Here is a 19,035-nt window from a genome sequence, read left to right on the forward strand (position 1 = left end):
CTCTTTCCGTTTTCTTCTTTCAGGCACTGAGAGATGTCCTCAGAAGGGTGTCGTGAAGCAAGTCGCTTCAAAGCTGCTAAGGGCGCTGTCCGAGAAAGGACTGGCCTTGCTCGTCAACCACGGCATTCCGGAATGCAAGGTACGCATTTCCATCGATACTCGTTCCACATAATTGCCGGATCAAAGAGCCACTCTGACGTTATACGTATCTGGGATCTTGCTTAATTATACGCGTCAGTTATTGGGGAAAGAAGTAAAAAGAATAAGAGAAAAAGAAAAAAAAGTAAAGCGATTAAAGTACTGGAAGAAACGAGACTCAAAATAATCCTGAATGTTTCTATCGAACGTTCCTTGGAAGCTTCAACTTCACTGAACCGAATATATATTTAAATATTTAATATTACCCACAAGTTTGGATTGTCGATTATTTTTTCAAGCTCTTCGTATAGGATCTTTCACGCGTCGTTTTATGTTGATAATTTATTAGATAATGTATCTTGACTCTGTCTTCCAGTTGGCCTGAAATGTTATTTTAAAAACCAAATTATTTGCTTGAATTGTTCGTGCCGATATTTAATTATAATTGAACCTGGAATAAATCTGTCGAATGAGTATTCAGGTAATCAAGTTACTTACTATCACAAAATGTTACACGAGTAATCAAGTTCCGAGCGTTTACTCGACTCACGTTTCAAGTACTTGACTCGCTTTAGTAAAAGGAGTGCCCTGACTCGAATTTCGGGTACTTGACTCGGTTCGATAACTACAGTCCTACCCTGCTCAGATATCAACCGCTGTAAAATAAACTTGGCTTCACTCGGTTACTCAACCACTCGTCTCGGTTCATTAATACGAATTCAATTTGAATTTCAAATACTTCATTCAACTTGACACATTTCATGCAGTTTAAATTTCAATTCATCCTGCTAATTGGAACATTCCAATTCCTTCATTGGATATCACTGAAAAAAAAGGAGAATATAACGGGGGAATGTAACTTTGCATTAAATGCACCGAATGGTATATGTATTTCAAAAATATATGTATCTAACGATAAAGGCAAGCTCTTTGAATAGGGAGAAATAGTTTTGATGGCCATGCATTCGATCGTATTACACGCACGATGAGGCCTTACCTTGTAACGAAACTCGCGTCCTCGGTTGACTTACAAAATTACTGCCTCGCGTGGAACCAGAATTAAAGGAGTCAAGGCGAAGTACAACGAAGACCACGTTGAAGGAAAAGCGGGTATCGTTCGTGAATCTGTTACAAAAAAAAGAGAGAGAGAAAAAAGAAAAATGAAAAAGAATAGAAAAGGAAAGAAAAGATAAAATTAAAAAACAAAATAGTCGATCGTTTGCGAGATTGTAATTAACAAAGATTTCTTAATGTCCTCATTATGACGGTATTTGGTGACGAATTTTCAAGGGTCCGCGATGATAAGGCAATATGTAAGTGGATTTTGCGAGATGACCTTGCAGAAGTTGCCGAGACCTGCTATCAAGCAGGAGAACGTTATCGTGGCCGGTCCGTTACATTTTCGCAAGATAATTCCCGGCAGGGTTATGACGTGCACAATCTACTATAAATACGTTTGTGTATTAATCGTTTATCTTTACACTACGTCCGCGTGTACAATGCGTTAATTCATTTGACACACACGCGTATTCCTTTCCCGGTGACCGGTAAATGAGAATGAATGTCCGGTATATATGTGCAGTTTGGAACTCGAGTTCTGACATCGTTATGGTAGATGAAATACTTGGCTGTAACTGAAATTTGAAAATTTAAAACTTTTAATTCGAATATTTGAACGTTAAAATGGAAGGACTTGAGATTTTTAACGTTAGCGGCTTTACCTTTTCTTCTAGATTAAATGTTATATATCAAATGAGATATGTTGTAGTTTTGAGTTTGAAGGAATTGGATAATTAGTATTGAAATAAGTCCAATGCAAGAATGTTCGACACCTGTATTGCATCTTATCGTTGGTTTCTTCCATAAAGGGTAAACAGATTCTTTTGGTATGATTAACGGATTTTATCCAGGCGGTTTAACATTTATAAATTACAAGTACTCTAGAAATTTTATTATTAATATATCTGTAATGCATTTAAAGAAAGACCAACGTCCCTTAATTGTTACAAAACTGTTACATTTAGCAAGGTATCTTAATTCCAAAAAGATAATTCGCTAGATCGCATAATTGAAAGAAGATGAAAAAATAATTCTTACAAAAAAAAAAATAACGTCTACGCTATTCTATACTACTGTTAATTACGATTTTAAAACTTACTCGTTGCTTTCTCTTCCAAGATATTTTATAAACATTTTCCTAATTCATTAGTTTCCATGAAAACTTAGCCTCAAAATGTCCATTTCTAACCAAAAACAATTTACTCAACTACTACGTTAAAAGTAAAATTATCAGACTTTAATAGTTTTTCAAAGCCTCAGAGAAAATTAACTAACCGGACAACTTCATTTATAAGATTAGGAATTATTGGTCGTACTTTTGTAATTTTTTATCAAACATTGTATAAAGAAAATATTACATCACCAATAATAGTTAGGAAGCCAGCGCGTATTCTGTATTTCACAAGCTTCACAGTACCATCTATTACCTTTTACTCTTTACCCCCCCTCTTTTTTTCTATGCTGCTTTTAACGGTCCTACAGTTTGCCACGGCGTCACGATATTTCGTTGTCAACCGCGCACTCGATTCAATTGGTTCGAACGAACTGTCGGTTTTAAGTACCTTAGCTGAAATTGAATTAAGAATTAATCGGAAGGGAAGAAGGGAGGAATGAAGGGGGGAGTGTACGTGTCAAATAAAGCATCCGAACGATGCCTTGAAATTCGTCGAGCAATTGCTCAACCCAAACTACTGTTAATTCACGTAACTGTTGCGTTGATTCGACTACATAGTTGCAACGCGTTTACCGTGTAAAATCGTTTGTTTGTCGGCCACCAGATTTGTTCTATTCTGTTTGCTCTCGTGGTAAACAACGCGTTCGATCGACTGAAGAATTGTGACGATTAGCGGTACTAATTACATACAACAATTTTCATATGGTAAAGTAGCATAGTAAAATAATGAAAACATTTTTTGTGCCCCATTTAAACAAATTTAATCTAGTTGCTCATTCGCGTTATCATTAACATTAAACGAAATATTTTTCTGGCATAATAAAATAATAATTATTATATATAATTATTATTTAATTATTTAAATGCGGCGATCGATTTTTTTCTCGATTAAAATATGTTTTATCATAGGAGACACCACGAAATTTCAAAGTATCACTGTAGTATGAAATCTTATTTTATTTGAATAAATCAAATGATACATTTTTGTAAAGTGGCTCGTTGTAAAATATCTGTTAGAAGAGCCATTGCGCAATATTACTAGTATCAATATGTTATATTTCACTACGTTTATCGTTTCACACTGCACTTTTTATCCCTAGAATTCCCTATATCGATTAAAATTCGCAATAATCAAATACTAACATTTCGATATCTTTTTCCATCGTCCTCGCTATTAAGTATGGACAATCGACGAGTCGATTTTTACGTAATTACAAATTTATGATAACGGAAATAATATACATCACTATGATGACAAATTCGGTGCCATCAGCTTTAGCGATATCTCTCGGGGATGTTACTTGGCAAGGTTTCTAAACCAAGCAAAAACGTAATTACGTAATGCTTGATTCAATTAAAAAAGAGTAGCACTAAAGTATTTCTAAATTCAGATCACTGACTGTTTAAAACATTCTTAGATAATTGCATAACCTTTCCGACGAAATATAATCAAAATATTTTTTAAACTTTAAACATCTTTAAGAAACTTATAATGTTGCAGCCTTTAGGTTTGTATGATTATAATATCGTAGTAAAGATATATTATTTATCGTTCATCTTCATTTGTAGATGAAGGCCGCTTACAGAGCTTTCGATGCATTCTGCGAACTTCCAGAAGAAGTACGTAACAAATATCAACGCACTCCGTCAGACAATTATGGATACGTGAAACCAGGACCCTCAAAGTATGAATTTCATGACTATAGTAGTACCGAACAAGCTAGAATCAGGATTAAGAAATAATTAGAATTATTAATACCTTTTTCTTTTTCTTGTTTGTACAGATATACTGACGAGAAAGAAGTTCGTCATGTTTTCAATGTGACTGGATGCGCAGGAACTCTTCCAGATGAAGAAGTGCCTGGTTTCAGATCGGCAGTCGATGAACTTGCGCGCGATTTTAAACAACTATCTGCTATGCTTTTAACCGTAATGACTTGTTTTTTTTGTTGCCTATTAGCATATAAAATTAATTAATCATTTTAATTATTTGTTAACCTAAAACAATTTATGAAAGTTGGTGCAAGATCCAACATTCTATATTATCAATCTCTATTAAATTTAATACAAAATAATAATAAAATAATTGGATATTTCATGCATTCGTTTAAAAAGAAAATCAGGCTTTTACGTTAAACTATTTAAATTTGACGGAAAATTTTTGAATTCTAATTGTCATTTTTTTATGCAAAAATCTATTAAACGACAATACGTCTATAATCTCTTATAAATTAAACTATACGTCGTTGCATGAATATTTAAAAAAATTTTAAATATTTTTTTCCTTTTTTCATTGATGTTTGTTTATAACGATTTGGAAGCCTTTAAGGACACAGATCGTTTGACAAAAGTGAGAATTGCTTTAACTGTGAGTAACCCTACAAACCAATCTGTTCGGCAAATAAACTAACGTGATTGGTTTCTTCGGTTGCTTTACAGCCATCATTAGGTACTATAAAATAAAAATAGGGGCCAATTTATGTGATCTATGCCTTGTAGGCTCTGGCCGTGGGCCTAGAGCAATCCCCCGATTTCCTGCTCTCGAAGCATTCACGTATGCTGGGACCTGGTAACGAGTCAACCCTTCGTCTTCTTTACTATCCTCCTCTTGGTGCACCAGCACCAGGATTGGCTCGTTGTGGCGCTCATTGTGATTATGGAACTTTTACATTATTGGCACAGGTGAACAGTTTTATAAAATTCGATAAAAAATACATAGAGTGTATTTAATTAATAACTTTCGTTTAATGTAAATTATATTTTGTTTAAAATGGTATATATATTATTTATATCTAAATAAAATTATAACTAATATTCAATTCAGTAAAGAAGATAATATATATTAAATAAAACAATAAGTATTATAATTAAAAGACACGAATAGGAAGTTATATTTTTAGAAATGTAATTTAAATTTTAATTGAATACAAGTTTTTTAATTTTTAATTATATTAAAATTCAAATTACCTTTAAATTCAGTTTTGGTTTATTAACTCAACAAGATGTAAATTGTAACACAATTAATATTTTGTCTATTTTTAGGATTGCGAAGGTGGTCTAGAGATACAAACACCATATGGAGAACGATGGGGTAGAGTAGGCCATCTTCCAGGTGCTATTTTAGTGAACACTGGTGACATATTAGCGAACTGGACAAACAATCAATTACCAGCATTGAGACATCGAGTGGTTGTACCCGAACTCTGTGGTCGGGGTCGTCATTCCATTGCATTTTTTGTACATCCAGATACTAATATTCCGATTGAGCCATTAGATACAAAAATTGCAAAAACTAATCAAGAATCAGCACCATGTCGTTTACAGAAAAAAAAACGTGGCGTTTTAACAGCGTATCAGCATATTCAACGCCGTCTTCGAGAAACTTATGCTTCTTAACGTTGTTAACGCAATTGCATCTCTGTATTTCTAGATAAGAATACTTTAGTACGACTACCGTTGAAATTTACGCTGAAAAAGACTAAATTTTTAATATCAAAATAACATGATAAATTTTTACCTGTTTAAGACATTACAAATTTTTTTAAAGGAACTAATACAATAAGGAACAAAATAATTAATTACCAATTGTGATAAAATGGTTCATCCATATTTGTTAGAAATAAAACGAGAAATCCATTAATAAAGTGTAAGAACTACAATGTTGCATCACAAAGGCAATAATAAAGAAATTTGTACTTACATTTTGTAAAAATGCATTTTATACAAATAATTTAATTTCCCATTAATAAAAGGCAGATTAATATTTTGTCACGTGTATTTTTTATTTTATATCGACGATCTATTATTCTATACTTCTTTACATATAACGATATCAAAATTAAAATCCAGGATCCCATTTCAGCTCTTGTTTACCTTTACTTACTGTGAAGCAAATAATAGTATCTCCAGGTTGCAATGCTACCGTTGGATCTTCAAATCTAAGACCACATTCGAAATCAGCTTTTACTGATAATACTTCTTCCTTTAAATGTCTCATTGACACCACTTTTCCTACAATAAAATATGCAAATATTCTCGATTCTTGATTAAACATATTCAAAATATTTACCTTAAATTAATATGCAACAAAAAGTAATATAAAATTGGAAAGAAAATATAATAATCTATTAAGGGAACTTAATACTAAATAAATTATTTAAATTCATAACAGCTATAATATATTTACCTGTATAAATATTTTCATTGTTTCTTATTATGTTAAACAATCCAGATTTTAAAAGAGTACCTTTATTACAATGGCAACCTGCAATGTTTACTTTCATCCTTTTATCCTTTATAGAAAATACTTGTAATACTTTTGCTTCACCTACATTTAAAAACAAAAATAAATTATACTGTTCAACAAATTTTTTTCTTTTTTGCAATATGCATTGAGTGGTTCTTGTAGAGTTACTCATCTTGAACATAAATCTGTAAACAAAATTGTTATATGGTCTTCACTTCTAAAAAAAATCGAATTTTTGTAATAAATCGTCGATTTTTAACAAAAACGAAGTATTGCATGAAAACTAGAAACATTAGAAAGTTCTAACTGATCTGAAAAGGCAGAAGAGAGGACCCTGAATGCATCAATATCTATAATTATAATATTTTAAAGCCGTAAACGATTATAATTAATCACTGAAGTTCAAAGAAGCACCAATGTACATAGCTTCTGCATACTATTTTTATATTTTTACGAAATGTTATTTATCTAGCACGAATTTGTTATACAGTACTTGATTTTGTAGATATTTCTGAAAAAGAAGTCGTCCAGCAGAATTGTTAAAGCGTTTTTCTGTTTATGGATTCGTATTTACGATTAGTAACTCTACAAGAATCATACATGCATATTGCAAGAAAAGAAATTATGTTAGACGATGTTATTATTAGTATACATTAATAATATAATTGTAATATCATTACCTGTTATCTCCTTAATATCAACTTGAGGTAGTACCTCAAAAATTTCTTCTTTAATATTATCAATAAGTTTATATATAACATTATAAAAACGAAGAGATAAACCTTTCTTACTAGCCTCTTCTTCTATTTTTTTATTTGCATTCACATTAAACCCATAAATAATTGCTGGAATAAGAAACCAATTTAAAGTGATCGATAATAAATATATTAAAAACATATATTGATATTTTATATTACCATTAAATATTTCCGCTAATTCTATATCCGAATTCGTAACGGGCCCAATATCATAATGAACGATGTTTAACTTGCATATTCTATCATACGTATATGTATTAAAAATATCTAATAATGTTCCAACACTTCCTGCCGTATCACCTTTTATAATAATATTTATTTCTGGAATAGAATCTTTAGTTATATCCTTAGAATTTTCTTCAACCAGCTGTTTATTTATCTCTTTCATTTTTTCTAACTGCTTTTTATATTTCTGTAATTAAAAAACTATATAGATTGTAACTTTTATATGCAATTAAAATACGTTTTTTACAATACATTACATTCTTAGTTAAAATCTCATTTTTCTGTTTTTTCCTGAATTTTATAACTCTTTGTAGTATTTTATCACTTTCTACTTCAAGTATTTCATCTCCAGCCATTGGTAATTCTTTCCATCCAATGATTTGTACCACTTCTGATGGTCTAGCTTCCAAAACGGGACTGCCGGAATCGTTATATATACCTTTCACTTTTGCCGCTGCCGCCCCAGAGACTATTTAGAGTAAATAAATATCAATCAAAATTAATTTAACGAATTTAATTTTATAAAGTTATGAAAATCAACAATTTGAGTCTTTTAAGATACATCTTTTGTTACTTTTTTAAAGTTTCTAGAGGAAAAGGCTTTAAAATATGTAATTAAAAAAGAAACGCAGAAATTTTGTAGATTTTTTTAAAAACCTAGAATTAAACAAACTTTACATTAAACAAACTTTCTTTTAATCAAAACAACCCAGCTTGTCAACAATATTAAAAAGAAATAATTATTGGCAGACTTCTAGTATCATCATTTTTTACCTAAATAACATCCTTTTCTTAAAGTACCACGCTGAATTAAAGCCGTTACCAATTTCCCGCGATTATAATCATTACTACATTCAACAACAACAGCTTCTATTAAGCCCACAGGGTCTGCTTTCAAATCCATTAATTCGGCTTGTATAACTATAGTTTCCATTAATTCTTGTAAATTAATCCTCTTTAAAGCAGATATTTTAACACACTGTGTGTCACCACCACGTTCTTCAATTACAATACCATGTTTCTCAAGTTCATTCTGTGTCTCATTCTGTAAAAATATTAATTAGAGATCTAAAATTTCTAAATTTTAATCTTTAATTTGAAATTTTTAAATATTTGGAATATTACAATATCAATGTTAGGTTTATCAATTTTATTGATGGCTACAATAATTGGAACATTAGCATCATTTGCCATTTTTATACTCTGCAAGGTTTGTTCCTTAACTCCATCATTAGCTGCTACTACCAGTACTACAATATCAGTTATGCACACCCCTCTATTTCGCATAGAAATGAAAGCAGCATGCCCAGGTGTATCAAAAAATGTTATTCGTTTTCCAGACTTCAGAGTTACTACAATTCAAGTATCAATAAGTAACTTATACTTTATAAAAAATGGCAAAATATTTTTTTCTTTAAATCACTTAGTTTTTTTGTTATTACTATATTTTATTATTACTTGTATTTTAATTACATTTTAATAAAACATTGATTATATATCAAATATATAATGAATATTTAAAAATTAATTTAACACCAACCATTAAAAGCACTAATACACTGTGTAATTCCACCAAATTCTGATTGTGCAACAGATGTATTTCGTAATGCATCAAGTAAAGTAGTTTTACCATGATCAACATGACCCATTATTGTTACAACTGGATGCCGTTTCACTAATTGAGATTCATCTGCTGGTGGCCTATATGTAAATTTAATTATGTAACACATTTAATGAAAGTAATACAAACTGTTATTCTGAATTAATAATTTAAACACATATGTATATTACCTTCTAGTAACATTATATATTGTATTCTCATCTTTACTTTTTTCTGGTATGAATTTAACACATTTTCCTAGATATTTGACTATTTGACTTAAAACTTTTGACTTTATAATGCTATTTTCATTACATACCCTTTCATTGGTATTCAAATAAATAACATCAAAAATATCATTAACACTTTTATTAGTACAGATTGCTAATTCTTTAACTGTCATATTTTTCCACACGTTTAAAGCAGGCAACCGTGTTTTTATAAATTCTTTTTTGTATTTAATACGTTTATGATTTTTTATTACTTCATTATTTGACAATTGTGTAGAATCCTGAAAATAATTTTTAACTTCATTTGAATACATATATTGAACATACATTTTAATATATATAAATTATATAAAAGTTCAAACTATACCTGTTCTATTTCTCTTCTTTGTTTGAAAGAAAATGAGGTAATATGATAATATTGCTGATGAACAAATAATGTATTGCAGATATGTATAAAATAATTAAAATTTTCTTGTCGTTGTAAAATATGTCTTATTTGTCTTGATGAACTGTAAATTATGTTCATTAAAAATATACATAAAACTATAATATTATATTAAAATTTAGAGTCATATTTAATGATATTAAATATATCAAGTACATTAATAATGATGATGTTATATATGTATATTATAACAAAATTTTTTAAAATTTTATTCTTTAAATTAAGCACTTTATATTTAAGTGTAATATTACATTAAAAAGATGGTTATATTTATGATTTAATATTACATATAACACTAGATAAAGAAACAATAACAAATCATGCAATTTTATGTTTATTACATTACGTAATAAAAGTACTAACATGAAAAATTTAAATATTTATAATTTAAAAAATTCAAAATACCTAAATATAATATATGTTTTAATAGTGGTGGCAGCCATACTCCTAGATATGTAGTATGGTCACAATTGCAATTCACACAGAGTTATTCAATTTTGTGTTTAATGTCATATTTCAAAAATTTTTTATTTATAATTATATTAGAAGTAAAATTTATATTTGATAAATGTATTTATAAAATTATACTGTTAAACTAAATAATTAAAAAAATGTAATCCTAATAATTTCATAAATTACAACATTAGTAAGACATGTACTATTACCATCTTATAATAATTTAGTAGATTAGCAATACTTAAGTTATACTAATTTATTCATGTAAGTAAACCTTTACACTTGAATAATCTGAAATTGCTTATTATCGATATCGATATTGTTTTGGATTTATATTAACAATCTTGAAGTTAATTTCATATCATTTCCCTGATGCAATATATAACTTTCCGTGAACATTTATCGTTTCATCTTTGCAGTTCATAAATGGCTTTTACTAAAGCAATTAAATAGTAATGAGGAAAAATTCGAAATTGTATATTGTAGATATTTTAAACTTATATTTCAATTTACTGCGTATAAAACATTTTGTTGACATTTCTTAATCTAAATACGCGACATTATAAATATGTCAGACAGTATGGAACGAGATAAAACTGAACTGTTAACAGTCAAAGAAAGAGAGGAAGAGGAAGAAATGAAACGAGAACTTTTAGGTATTTGAATGTTTAACAAATATTATAAATCTTTTTGCATTTGATAAACGTTAATAATTTTATTAATCATTCTTTTTAAGCAATTTTATTTTGTTAATTACATTAATTTTTACAATTAATTGTATGTTATGTTTTAACATAATTTCCAGATATGAAAATGTATGAGACATGGTATACTTACAAGGATATGAAACAAATTTTAGGGTTTATTAACGAATCTAAGGATATGGCAAATATGGCTAATGATGAAAAAACTGCACAAAAGGTTTGTTCACTGTTATTTAATAATCTTTTTATCTTGAAATAACATAATTACATAATTCTCAATTGAAAATGATTATAAAAATTATAGAGTATATTAAAGTAATTTTTTTAATTATATACACACATTGATGTGTGTATAATCTTTATAATTTTCAGGAATTAATGCAATCTTCTAGTGTCTGTACCCCAGAAATGATGCTCAAGACAAATATAACACAGGAACTGGAGATACAAGAACATAATGATACATCTCAGTCAGTACATTCATATAGACCCAATCATGCATCACCAATACATGAAAGAATATCAACTCATGGATGTAGCAATTCTGATCTTGCATCTGCCATTATTGAGTCCAGAAATTCTGTATATAAAGGGAAAAATTTGGATAGTGAAGATATGTTTATTAGATTACAAGACAATTCAAATATGAGAGATAGTTATTCTCATAGCACGAGTAGATATATTTCTTTAAAATCAAAAAATTCTTTACAAGATTCAGATATTATAAATAGTACAGAGATGAAGATGGACACACATCCTGAATGCGATAAAAAACCAGATCAGTGGCAAATTAATCCACTAGATTCATATGTTAGTGAAAATGATGTGCCTTTGCAAGAGCCAAATCGGCCTCTAGTTCAAGATCGCATGCCATTTAGATTATGCAAAGATGCACAAACTCCTGAGACGCTTGAGAAACTACTACCTGCATTAAATTTTTATTTGAAACAAACAGCAGAATTATGGCATAGTTGGCACCGTACTACTGATACTAAGTTCCAATGGGGGTCACCCATTCAGGTGGGTACCTCCATCCAATCCATTTCTTACAAATCCTATCATTAATGGATATAAGAAAATAATTCTTTTTTCATATATAAGTTAATTACACCATGATGTAACATTGTGTCATAGAAAATTGATATTAAAATTAATTATATGCATAGATTTGTGTTTAGGATGTTGATGTTTCTTCCTAAAATATTATAAATTTAAATTTTAATATAGATTTTTATTGACTCTTTTCAATAAAAAATGTGTAACTGCTTAATATAGTATCTCTGGCATATATGATATTTCACCTTATGTCTTATAATTAGCAAGTACAATGGTTGTGATAAAATTTAACTAATACATTAAAGATAACTTCACTGACAAAGTTTACATATTTTTTATTTGTATATACATTAATAAGATAATTTGAAAACAAATAATGCTCTGTATAAAAAATTAAAAATTATGATTAATGTTTCTTATAAAAGTTGTAAAGTTTGCATTTATACAAACACGTGTATACATAAGTGTTTATAAAAGAAAACCAGTAATTAAAACTGTAAGCTGCAAACAATCTTTGAATAAATCATATTTCTGTAAAAAAAAAAAATAGTTTCATTGTTATAATTCTAATCCTACTTTCAACATTTCTGTAGGTGGATGTTGCTAACAATAATTTGGATAAAAAGTTATTAACAAATATTAGGATTGAACAAAGTCAAATGGAATATACAAATAAACCTACTAATGAACGACTTAATAAACGTAAATCAACTAAGATTCTTTCTCTTTCTAATACAATACATTCTAGCAGTGATGAAGACGAAAGTATTACTAAAAAAAAGAAAATTCAATCTCATGAAGACACAAATAATGAGTTACAGTCAAATAAAACAATATGTAATGCTAAATGCAGTGAGAAGAATAAAAATTTAAAACATAATAATGTTAGCAAATTCATTAATAATATGGAAAGTGAACACTTTAAAATGGAATGTAAAAAAGAATCCAAAGAGTGTTTATCACCTGAATTAATTCATTTACATCCAAAAAAAGTTATATCTCAAAACATTAAAAGGAATAATAACAGAAAGGGAGAACACATTATTAATATGTCCCCCAGTAGCCTATTAGCACATAGTAGCAATGAAAAACAAAGTGCCATAAATTTAATATCCAAAGAGAAAAATAATAGTCTTAGTGACGAAGAAATTCTCATAGAATTGAAAAAAGATAATGATAACGGTAATGTTAAAGCAATAATTGAGCATTCTGAAATTAAACCATTGCCAATAACAGGTCTTTCACATAGAATAAAAAATGAATGTATGATTTTGGAGAAAATTCAGTTAGAGAAGCAAAAAAAACTTGAAATTGAAAGAGAAGAAGTCCAAAACAGAGAAACCAATGAAAGAAAAAAAAGAGAAGAGTTTCATAAAAAACAAACAGATGAAAAACAAAAAAGAGAAAAACAAAAAGAAGAGGAAGAGAAGTATAGAAAAGAAAAAAGTAAAAAATGGAACACAATTGTAGATATGAAGCTTCATAAAAAAGCCAGCAAAGAAAATAAAGGACAATTTCAGAATTTAAATAGACAAAATAAGAGTAAGGTGTCAATAGAAGATAATAGGTCGTATGAGGTAATCAATTTTTATACACATTTTTTCTGATAATATCTATAGACAAAATGGTTTATATTTCATGGCTCATTTTCCTTTTCCTTTTTCTTTTTCTTTTTCTTTTTCTTTTTCTTTTAGGACAATATTACTTCTGTAGCTAAAAATATGGAAATAATAGAAAGTAATCTTATAAATTGTCCTATCTGTAATAAATCTTTTCCAAGTGACAAAATAGAAGCACATGCTGCTGGATGCGAACAATATATATCTGAAAATGAATATGAAAATGATTTGTATTTATTGGGAAGTAAATCATCACCAATTAGTGATAACAGTACTGAAGTTCTTGAATGTGGTGTTTGTTCAAAGTATAAAACGACTAATGGAATACATTATGAAGAACATGTTAATAATTGTTTGCAAAAACAACACAAGGAAAAATCATTAAGTGGTAATCATTATCATACTATCTTTTAATAAAATATAAATAAAATTATGTATAAAATATTCTATGTAATACTATGTAACATTGTACAATGCATTTATTCATACATTAACAATGTCATATTTTTTCAGAGTATTCAGGCAATGAAATCAATAATGTCCCTAATTCACCTGTTCGTTGTTATCGACCAATTAGTGAACAAACTGATTCACATATAGATTATAGGAGACAATTTCCCACAAACAGTAAGACACACATATATCCCAGTAGAAAAAGGAAACGCTAATAAATACTATTCCTATTTTTAAAACATATGTATGTAAATGTACATATATGTGTAAATGTAGATATGAATCTATATATCGATAAAAAAATTGATATCCTATCATGATTTTAATAATATTATATTATTCTTATCTGTTGAAAAGAGATTAAAACATATAATTAAAACATGTTATAGAAAGTGTAGAATATAGTTTCTTTTGCATTTGTTGTAACATTCCATGCTTGTAAAGATTTAAGTACATGTGTGTATTACTTTAATACAAAAAAATTTATTGCTTTAGATAAAGCCTAAGTCAAAATACTTTTATTTATTTCATTATTAAACAACAAAATTGAAATTAAAATAGAATTGTATTAAAAAATGATTATTTACATCTTTATACATGATTAATTAATTGTACAATATGCACAATAAATTTAAATATAATAAATTCAAAATTCTTATTAAAAGGTTTAACAAAATACATTTGATGAAAAGAAAGTATAACAGTACTGATCAAATGATATCAATTTTTATAAGTCAATTATAAGCATTTATATTATAAAGTAAAATGTATTTTTATACAAGTAATGATTTCCAGTGTGAATAAAATATTATATTTAAATGTTTTGTTTCATTCACTCTAAAATTAATTATATACAGTATATTAAATTATAAAAATTAAATGGTATTAAAATTACTTTCATATTAAAAAAGAATGTTTATCTTAATATTGCATGATAAGCAAAATTCAGTAATAAGATTATTTCATTATAAGTATATATTTAAAAACGAATATGATAAGAAATTTAATGTATATCAAACATTGAAGTTACATAAGCATTTACGAAAAAATAATATAATTTCTTATAGTACAAAAAAATTTGTTAGATTATCTTAAAATAAGTATTATGAAGTATATTTTTCAATTTATAACTATTGCAGTTGTACTTAATAATATCTTCTCCCTAACCTTAGATGGTTCATGGATAGGTATTAAATATATTATATTAAATACGTTAACATTATTTTGTTTATATAATACCATTCATATCAATATATAATATTATATGATTCTCTAATTTAGGTAAAATTACAACTAATAAACATAAACATGGTAAGATTTTTTGTAAATGATTCTGTGATATTGTAACATTTTTTAATAATTTACATTTTTAGAAATTATATTTTCTGCAACTATACCAGGAGGAATTTATACAGATTTAAACAAGGCACAAATCATACCAGACAATTTTATTGGAAAAAATGATGTAACCAACCGATGGGTTGGTAATCAATCAGTTATATATATTAAAAATTTCTATGGTAATTATTTTAATATAAAAATATTAATATGTTTAGATAAAGTGTTCCTAAAGTTTTAACAAAGATTAAAATATCTTTCTTGTAGTGAATGAGACCCTATTAAATATGCCTAAAGTGGTATTAATTTTTCATGGCGTGGATACATTTGCTACAATCTTTTTAAATGCTAAAAAAGTTGGAGAAACATCAAATATGTTTTTAAGATATACATTTGATGTGACAAAATTTATACAAGTAAATAATTTATTTTCATACGTTTATGTATAATATTTATTTATAACATTCATTTATATTTATCTGTACAAATTTTTTATAACATTTATTTTTTAGAAAGGGGAGAATTCATTAGAGGTCCAACTTTCTTCTCCAGTTAAAGTTGCTGAAATTTTATATAATGAACAAGCATCAAAATATATTATTCCTCCAATATGCAATCCAGATAATTACAATGGAGAATGTCATATAAATCATATAAGAAAAATGCAAGCAAGTTTTGGTTGGGATTGGGGTCCAGCTTTTCCATCAATGGGAATATGGTATATTCAATTTTTGTAATTTATTTACATTATTTATTACTGTACATTAATTCAATAATATTTTAGGAAAAGTGTAGAAATAATTCCTGTAAATGAAATTTATATCACAGATATTACAACAGATATCTATAAAGGAGCAAATTTTTGGAATATTGTAATTACAGTATTTCTTGAAACTGGCTTAAAGGAAAATGATCAATTTAAAACTTGTCTTACTTCATCTATTCTTTATATTAATGAACAATCAACTATATATAATTCTAGTAATGTTAATTCATATATAAATGATAAACAAATAAAAAGTTCTATAATTCTCAATGTACCTATAGTATGTGTACAATATGTATAATGGTTAAATATTTCAATACTTGAGTAGTACATATGTATAGTAATATAATTATTTTTTTATATAGGATCTTGTACATGAGTGGTGGCCAAATGGTTATGGCAATCAAACTCTTTATTCATTAGTTATAACTGCAGCTACCTCTACTGATATCAAGCAGAAAACAATACGTATCGGTTTCAGAACGGTAGAACTTATACAAAAGCCTTTAAAACAAGGATTAAGTTTTTATTTTCAGATAAATAATATTCCAATATTTGCAAAAGGCAGTAACTTCATTCCAGCTAGTATCTTTCCTGAACTGAGTGCTAAGATAGATACAATTAAACATTTATTAATATCTGCTAAAGAAGCAAATATGAATATGCTTAGAGTATGGGGTGGTGGTCTTTATGAATCTGAATTATTTTACAATATGGCTGATGAATATGGAATCATGATTTGGCAGGATTTCATGTTTGCATGTGGAATGTATCCTACTACAGAAGAATTTCTTAAATCAGTTAAGGAAGAGATAATACAAAATATACGAAGATTAAAGAATCACCCCAGTATTGTAATCTGGGCTGGAAATAATGAAAATGAAGCAGCTTTATATGGAAATTGGTATGGAACTGGAACTAAACAAATATATAGAACAGATTACATTAAACTTTATGTAGACATTATCAAGAAAGTAGTAGAACAACAAGATTCTACACGACCTTTTGTGGTATCTAGTCCTAGCAATGGATTATATACAGAGAAATATAATTACACTGGTAAAGATCCATATTTAAAGTTATTTGGAGATGGTAAAATATATTTTTTATTTTAATATAGAAACAGAATATGTTTGAATCCTGGTTTAATAAAATAATATTTCAGTTCATTATTATAACTACATTGATAATGGATGGGATATGCAACAATATCCTTGTGTAAGATTTTCATCTGAATATGGATTTCAATCATTACCTTCAATTTATACTATGTTGCCAGTTGCAAGCACAGTCACTGACTTGGATATAGATGGTACCTTCCTTGAACATCGTCAACATTTACCATTAGGAACACTATATTTAAAAGTTCTTATTTCAAAGAATTTCAAATTACCTGAAACACAAAATAAACTAAAACGATTCAAAAATTATATATACTTAAGCCAAATTAATCAAGCTGTCTCAGTAAAGATACAAACAGAGTTCTACAGACAATCAATGTCAGAATTAAATGAATTTGGGGAAGGAATGACAATGGGTGCATTATATTGGCAGTTAAACGATGTTTGGCAAGCTCCATCTTGGTCTTCTATTGGTAATAATTACTGTAAATAGGATAAAATATTTAAATCTATTTTTCATTTAATAATCTTATCTACTTAGACTTTAATGGACGATGGAAAATGCTTCATTATTATGCAGTAGAATTCTTTGCACCTATTATAGTTACATACTACATTAAAAATATGGAACTTTTGATTTATATTGTCTCTGATAAAACATACCCAATGAAAAATATTACTTTAGAAGTGAATCTTTATACATTAGATAACATGGAACCTATTCAATCACATATACATCCTAATATAATTATTGTAAATATATAATCCTGTTAATATTATACATATATAAAATAGAAAAAAATGCATTTATATTATAAGTATAAAATTAATATTTTTTTCAGGAAGCTAATACAGTAACTAAAATTTATGATAATTTACTCAAACATTCATGGATTTTTAATTCTACAATACTTAATGAAAACCAATTTAACATTACTATTCAAAGTAATTGTATTACAACACTCACCTTGAAAAACGAAACTGGAATTTTAATAGCACCAAGAAATTATATATATCCAAGTAATGGTCTGAAAAGTATGACATTACCAGTTGCAAATGTTTCTGTAAGTTTATGCTTGAATTCGCAAAAGCATTATGTATTCTTGTTTAACATGAAATATTTTATTTTAGGTAAAAATAAATGATTATCATTTACCTGGAAGATTCTTTAATTATCCAGATATTGAACTTCAACTAACAACGAATGATATAACACTCTTTGTATGGTTAGAAGCTGCTAATATTTGCGGTCGTTTCTCAGAAAATGGTTTCCATATGTTTGAAAAAGAAAAAACAATTATTTTCTTTACATGTGAAGTTATTACCCCAGAAATATTGAAAAAGGCTTTAAAAATTACTACACTTTCTGAAATGTATTAAAGTTACCTCAAAGTAAATTTTAAATAAATAATAATTGTTTACTTTGCTAATGTAAAATTTCATATTCTTTGTGGAAAATATGTTTCATGATGTAAATAAATTTCAAATCCTATAAGGATAACAAGTATAATTAATATTATACAGATTATTAAATATATCAAGTTGGACATTTTATAATGTTAACTTATAAATTTATCTACAAATTTTTATAACTTTTCACTGAATTTATTGGTTACTATTTACAAACATTTAAACACTTTTCATAAC

The 19,035-nt window shown here is 27.7% G+C and overlaps 3 protein-coding genes across 4 annotated transcripts in view; 2 read left to right on the top strand and 1 right to left on the bottom strand.

The window, feature by feature from the left end:
• The window catches only part of LOC108556241 (UPF0676 protein C1494.01), a 23,266-nt gene extending 17,375 nt beyond the window's left edge, over positions 1 to 5,891 (top strand). Inside the window, exons 3-7 of one of the 2 annotated variants that reach the window (XM_017912252.1) lie at positions 24 to 139; positions 3,941 to 4,056; positions 4,156 to 4,300; positions 4,871 to 5,053; positions 5,414 to 5,888. In XM_017912252.1, the coding sequence (XP_017767741.1) occupies positions 24 to 139; positions 3,941 to 4,056; positions 4,156 to 4,300; positions 4,871 to 5,053; positions 5,414 to 5,767 (914 nt within the window). In that variant the 3' untranslated portion in view covers positions 5,768 to 5,888. Of the gene's footprint in view, positions 1 to 23; positions 140 to 3,940; positions 4,057 to 4,155; positions 4,301 to 4,870; positions 5,054 to 5,413 lie in introns of both variants that reach the window. The other variant, XM_017912251.1, reaches the window with a different exon arrangement.
• Positions 5,892 to 6,145: 254 nt separating this feature from the next.
• Positions 6,146 to 9,759, bottom strand: mIF2 (mitochondrial translation initiation factor 2). Its single transcript, XM_017912170.1, has 9 exons — positions 9,392 to 9,759; positions 9,141 to 9,301; positions 8,726 to 8,952; positions 8,375 to 8,645; positions 7,828 to 8,069; positions 7,535 to 7,787; positions 7,298 to 7,462; positions 6,558 to 6,698; positions 6,146 to 6,382 (listed from the first exon to the last, which is right to left on the bottom strand). Exons 1-9 carry the CDS (start codon positions 9,757 to 9,759, stop codon positions 6,210 to 6,212), a joined length of 2,001 nt encoding a protein of 666 aa, XP_017767659.1. The 3' UTR covers positions 6,146 to 6,209.
• A 997-nt stretch (positions 9,760 to 10,756) lies between these two features.
• Positions 10,757 to 18,768, top strand: beta-Man (beta-mannosidase). The gene is made up of 15 exons (XM_017912183.1): positions 10,757 to 10,987; positions 11,137 to 11,252; positions 11,408 to 12,055; positions 12,685 to 13,668; positions 13,786 to 14,098; positions 15,445 to 15,474; positions 15,537 to 15,683; positions 15,769 to 15,917; positions 16,014 to 16,219; positions 16,286 to 16,547; positions 16,633 to 17,359; positions 17,433 to 17,861; positions 17,930 to 18,141; positions 18,231 to 18,452; positions 18,520 to 18,768. Exons 1-15 carry the CDS (start codon positions 10,900 to 10,902, stop codon positions 18,766 to 18,768), a joined length of 4,782 nt encoding a protein of 1,593 aa, XP_017767672.1. The 5' UTR covers positions 10,757 to 10,899.
• Positions 18,769 to 19,035: the final 267 nt, after the last annotated feature.

Source organism: Eufriesea mexicana, unplaced genomic scaffold (genome assembly GCF_001483705.2).
Source record: "Eufriesea mexicana isolate 0111107269 unplaced genomic scaffold, ASM148370v2 scaffold354, whole genome shotgun sequence".
NCBI lineage: Eukaryota > Metazoa > Arthropoda > Insecta > Hymenoptera > Apidae > Eufriesea > Eufriesea mexicana.

What these genes read in the sequence shown, in the direction of transcription:
- mIF2 (XM_017912170.1), bottom strand. Translation starts at nt 9,759, where the DNA reads ATGTATGTTCAATATATGTATTCAAATGAAGTTAAAAATTATTTTCAG. An exon ending in AAGAAAAGGATGTTATTTAG is followed by an intron (nt 8,070 to 8,374) that starts GTAAAAAATGAT and finishes TACTCTAAATAG; the next exon opens with TCTCTGGGGCGGCAGCGGCA. An exon ending in ATTAGCGGAAATATTTAATG is followed by an intron (nt 7,463 to 7,534) that starts GTAATATAAAAT and finishes TTCTTATTCCAG; the next exon opens with CAATTATTTATGGGTTTAAT.
- beta-Man (XM_017912183.1), top strand. Translation starts at nt 10,900, where the DNA reads ATGTCAGACAGTATGGAACGAGATAAAACTGAACTGTTAACAGTCAAA. An exon ending in ATATATTAAAAATTTCTATG is followed by an intron (nt 15,684 to 15,768) that starts GTAATTATTTTA and finishes TCTTTCTTGTAG; the next exon opens with TGAATGAGACCCTATTAAAT. An exon ending in TACCAGTTGCAAATGTTTCT is followed by an intron (nt 18,453 to 18,519) that starts GTAAGTTTATGC and finishes ATTTTATTTTAG; the next exon opens with GTAAAAATAAATGATTATCA.